This window comes from Oryza sativa, chromosome 8 (genome assembly GCF_034140825.1).
Source record: "Oryza sativa Japonica Group chromosome 8, ASM3414082v1".
Classification (NCBI taxonomy): Eukaryota; Viridiplantae; Streptophyta; class Magnoliopsida; order Poales; family Poaceae; genus Oryza; species Oryza sativa.
Window position 1 is genome coordinate 14,225,366 of NC_089042.1, and position 5,060 is coordinate 14,230,425.

General features: G+C 42.5%; 1 protein-coding gene and 1 long non-coding RNA gene across 2 annotated transcripts; both read right to left on the minus strand.

The window, feature by feature from the left end:
* LOC4345270 (uncharacterized) lies at positions 1-965 on the minus strand. Its single transcript, XM_015793317.3, has one exon. The coding sequence runs from the start codon at positions 780-782 to the stop codon at positions 129-131; it is 654 nt and encodes a 217-aa protein (XP_015648803.1). The 5' UTR covers positions 783-965; the 3' UTR covers positions 1-128.
* Positions 966-2,445: 1,480 nt separating this feature from the next.
* LOC107282024 (uncharacterized) lies at positions 2,446-4,510 on the minus strand. The gene is made up of 3 exons (XR_010734336.1): positions 4,194-4,510; positions 3,059-3,235; positions 2,446-2,584 (listed from the first exon to the last, which is right to left on the minus strand). It is a non-coding gene; the product is annotated as an uncharacterized lncRNA (long non-coding RNA).
* Between the last annotated feature and the right edge of the window lie 550 nt (positions 4,511-5,060).

Here is a 5,060-nt window from a genome sequence, read left to right on the forward strand (position 1 = left end):
TATTCACACAGATTAATTAATTAATTAGCCAATAAAAATAAAACGTACTGATATATACTTAATTAGTAGAAACAGGCACAGTAGAGGTAGAGGTAGAGGTAGAGAATTAGGAAGAGGGGGTGACTGGTTCATTGGAGGAAGTAGCCGGAGAGGAAGAAGAGGAAGCCGACGAGGAGGCTGCCGTAGATGAGCAGCGCTTTCTGGTCGCCGGTGAGGGAGTTGCCGCCGAGGCCGAACTGCTGGTTCTGCGCGAACCCGGCGATCTCGACGCTCTTGCTCTCGAAGAAGGACTGCGCCGCGCCGCACGTCGGGCACCGCCAGTCGTCGGGGAGCTGCTCGAACGGCAGCCCCGGCGGCACCGGGTACGACGGGTCACCGGCGGCCTGGTCGTACCGGTACCCGCACGACCGGCACTCGTACACCCCCGTGTTCAGCACCGCGAACTTCTCCTCCAGCCGCCGCGGGTCCACCTTCGGCCCCTCCTCCAGCTCCAACTCCAACTCCGGCGACGCCACCGCCTCCGCTTGTTCGGTCTCCGGAGCCGCCGCCGCCGGTGCCGGAGTAGGCGGGGTTGTCGTAGTCGCCGTCTCCAGCGGCTTGTCGTCCTTGGAGACGTCGACGGAGCGGAGCAAGAACGACGACGTGCTGGTGAGCGCGGTGATGAGCGGCTTGTGGGCATGGTGGTGGTGCATCGCCGGCGGTGGCGGCGGCGTTCTTGGGTTCTTGGAGAGCATCATGCAGCAAGGGTGGTGGACTAGCCTGGGCGCCATGGCTAATGCCATTGCGACTAAATCCTAATAATTAATTTGTTCTCTCTCTATAGATGCTATGCATGCGCGCGTGTAGACTGTAGAGGAGGAGAAGCTAAGGCGAAGCTAGAAGGAATCCATGGAAGCATGGGAGAGGATATGCTGCTGCTATGGTTAATTTGTTTCGTGATGACGATACTACTATGGGAGAGGGCCGGGGGTGAGGGTGAGGTGAGTGTGGATAAGGCGTGTCCGCGTGTGTGCACCACAGCTAAGCTGGGCCAAGTTCCTCGTTTGCTCCTCGTCGCGAGTGACGACGGTGTGTCATCATGGGAGGCACAAGAAAAACAAACGACCGGGGGAAAAGGTTCCCAATACCCGCTTCTTGAACGTACTAGACTGATCAACAAACATGGCTATTTCAATTTCTTGTTTGGAACAATAAATATTAATTGATAATAATATATATTAATTATAGTTAATAAAGCCAAAATATATTCTAATGAACTATAAAATAGACTAATTATATCTAATCAACACTAATTTTAACAAGTTAATTACTAACTAGTAATATGCCCGTACTAACGTTACGGCGTAACTTAATTTATAATTCACTTAAGAAAGAAATGATAAAGAGAGTTATATATATGGAGTGATATTTGCATTCCCTTTCTAGATCTTGAGCAAAGCTATACAGATCTATTAAGAAGCATTGTAAGATGAGATCTAACATAATGGTAGTGCTTTTCATTCCGTAACATTATCTCATATTCAGGCAACTCTGTTGCACGGTGTAAAACATTATCCACAGAGTATGAAATAATCACTAAAAGATGGGAAGCAACTCAAAAACTCAAACATAATTAGTGGGCTTGGCTGATGGCAGTTTGTGTCACATCCTCTGAAATTGTCCAACTCATTATTTTTCTGTCGGAAAACAATGCACTCATATAGTATAAAATTCATACTATCCCTCATAACATTTACAATAACAATCAGATGCATAATAAAATAAAATATTTTCATTAAAACAATATATGATGGTAAATAAGGATGACACTTTGTAATCCACTTCTTTTATTGCTTCCTCTGTGTTCCACTGTACTTCTTGCTAGATTGACAATTTGTACAAGGACAACCTTCCCTCTGATATTTGGATTCCTATCGAGAAGTAGCTCCAACCTAAGCAGGTTTGGACTGATTCAGGTATCCATATCATCTACACCTAACATCAGCATCTCGCTTTTACCTTAGTTTAATTTCCTGCACCTACAATATTAAGATGGTCTCAAGCCGCCCAAACACGGACATCCACTGAAAGGATCTTTAGGCTCCCTGTTCTTCCAAACTATTTCTATCTACTATAACCACTTTTTGATTCATAACGCAAACTGAATAATGTGCTGCAACAAGAAGGAAGTGGCATTGCAAGGTCATGTACTCTAAGACATTGAATAATTCAAGGAAAGAAAAATTTTGCAAAGATGAGTATTATTTGGGGACCGACAAATATCAACAGTAGGAGATGCCTTCAATGTGATAAGAGGAAATCACATGGATTACAAGCATATATAGAGCCTCCAATGACCTGAAAACTACACCTTACATCCAACCAAAGAAAAATTAATAGAACCAACCAAAATTCCTTGCTTACATAGAAAAAAGGAGCAGGTGCCATGGTGTACCACTGCAAATTAATAAGTCATTTGGAGAAAAAAAAAGCAACTCAACACATTACCTGTTCACATCGGGATGCAACCCAAAGTTATCGTGTTCCTTCAGCCATCACAAGTTCAAATTTTTTCCCCAATTGTGACTTACAAAACATCAACAGCCTGCAACGAGTCATATAATTAAATTGAATCAGTTCTTTTCTCCCTTTCTATTTTAAAGTTCTTTGTTCAAGGGAATTAGTCATATGACCTCGAAAAATGCTATTTTCACGCTCCATTTGTTTTTAATGTATGGCATATTGGTTAGTTCAAATTGAACTAACGTTGATGCCATTACTGTTAATTACAAAGAAGGGTATATAAGATATAGCAGTAACGTCATTACAAAGAATTTATTTTCAAACTCAACAGTGAATCTGCATATTGATTATATTATTATTATTATTATTATTATTATTATTATTATTATTATTATTATTATTATTATTATTATTATTATTATTACAAAGAATTTCTATTATTATTTCTCTCACAGTCAAGAAATGTGAAAAAAAGGGGAGAGCAGGTCATAAATCCATAAATTGACATCAACTTATTTTGTAGCAAGTACAGAAAACAAAGTAGCTGTAGCACTACCTGATACACAGGCAATCGATCAAAGGCAGTGGGATGGTCGGCTTCAGTTCGGTGGCATGATTGATCACAACAGGTGCCTAATGAGAGCTAGAGTTCCCCAAAGCAGTGCCGGCTGGCGAATGGGAGGATTAGCGGAATCAGTCACACTGGATCCACCAGTGTCCGGCGATCGGTGAGCTGGTCGTGGAGTTGCATTTGCAGTGGACAAATTAAGCAACGGAATCCAGAGTAACCAATCCTAATTTAGCACAAATTAAAGCTTCAAAGCATAGATAAATAGAGACAGGTAAAGCATTGTGCATTATGCTAATTCTGCTTCAATGCGATGCTGAGTTGAACCTATCAGTCGCACTACGAAAATATAATATATGCCACCAGTCCACATTAATATATGCCATCAGTCCAAGATGATGCAATAATCTGAATTTTTGATAAACAAGATGATGCAATAATCTGAATTTTCAAAAAGCATTTAAAAAAACTGTAGCGCTTGATTATATCATGTTTACAGCATAGCAGCAGCAGAAAAGCATGAGCATATGAATAGGAACATGAGCACACCATTCTCATCATCAAGTAATATATATATGTACTGAAATAATCTGGAAACACTGAAAACCAATAAATATGTTGCACATCCCCACTGTTAATGAACCATAATTCTGAAAAAAATGACAGGTTAAGCTAAGCAATGCCTCATGCATGTAGATATCAGAGGCTGAGTGAAATCAACATCTAATACGTGCATAGATAAGTCACGATCATTGGTTGGTCATCCAAGAAGTCACGATTATTGGATAGCAGACCATATTCTTAGGGCATTATGACTTCGCTTACTCCACATCAAAGATTCAATTTTTTTTCATAAAATTACTTGCATAGACAGAATGGATAAAACCACCTACGATTGCACATATCAAAAATTCAAAATCGATCCTACAGTGAAAAAAAAAACCCTAAACGAATCCAACTTTAGCCGCAGCAGGACAGACGAGAAAACACCCAACAAATTGAAAAACTCCCATCCAATCCTACAACAGCCCAAAAATCCAGGCAACGAACAAAACCTAAATTGCCCCCAATGCGAAAATGACGACCGATCCGAGCAGTCGGGTAAGAGGAGGAGGAGACGAACCAGTGTGTGTGTGAGAGAGAGAGGCGCCCCTCTCCTCGGCCAGTCCCCCCATGATTCAGGCCATGGAACTCGCTCCGATCCGGTTGTGAGTGCTCGGAATCCGATTCGCCGAGGCGAGGTTGAGAGAATCGAATGGATTTTGGGGGAAGCCGGAGGTGGAGGAGTGATTCAGGCCATGGAACTCACTCCGATCCGGTTGTGAGTGCTCGGAATCCGATTCGCCGAGGCGAGGCGAGGCGAGGGTGAGAGGATCGAATGGACTTTGGGGGAAGCCGGAGGTGGAGGAGAGGCGGAGGCGCAGTTGCCATTGCGGAGGAAGGAAGCGGAGTAAGGGGATACGATTGATTGCGCGATCGATCTCCCACCGCATGACCCCCACCGCGTGACCTCGCGTCGCGTGAGCCCCACTGTCGTTGGATGTGAAACATTGAATGATTTTCATCCGTTGGATTTGATGAATGAAGTATGAAGGATGTAAACATCAGTTGGTGCATTATAGGGTAGATTAATAACAAAATGTATTAATTGTTGCTAATCAATTACTAATGATCAAGAGTAGCAAAGGTGGATTTCCTCATCTGACCAATTTGGCCAGATACACTCATCCAACATCTTCATGGACTATTCAGTCTCCAGGTCGTCCTATCCACCATTGCCCACCAACTAAATATACTCAAAAAACTATATCACCATGCACCATCTCCTATCCAATGATATATCTCCAACCAAAGACAACCTAAATTTGCAAACCGGTCATGCTTCCTTTCTGGAGCATCAGGGTGTTTTGACTAAAATAATTTGAAAAACTGCACACAGATAACTAGTGAGTGTTCTTCAAAGAAATAAATATAGACCAATGATTATAAA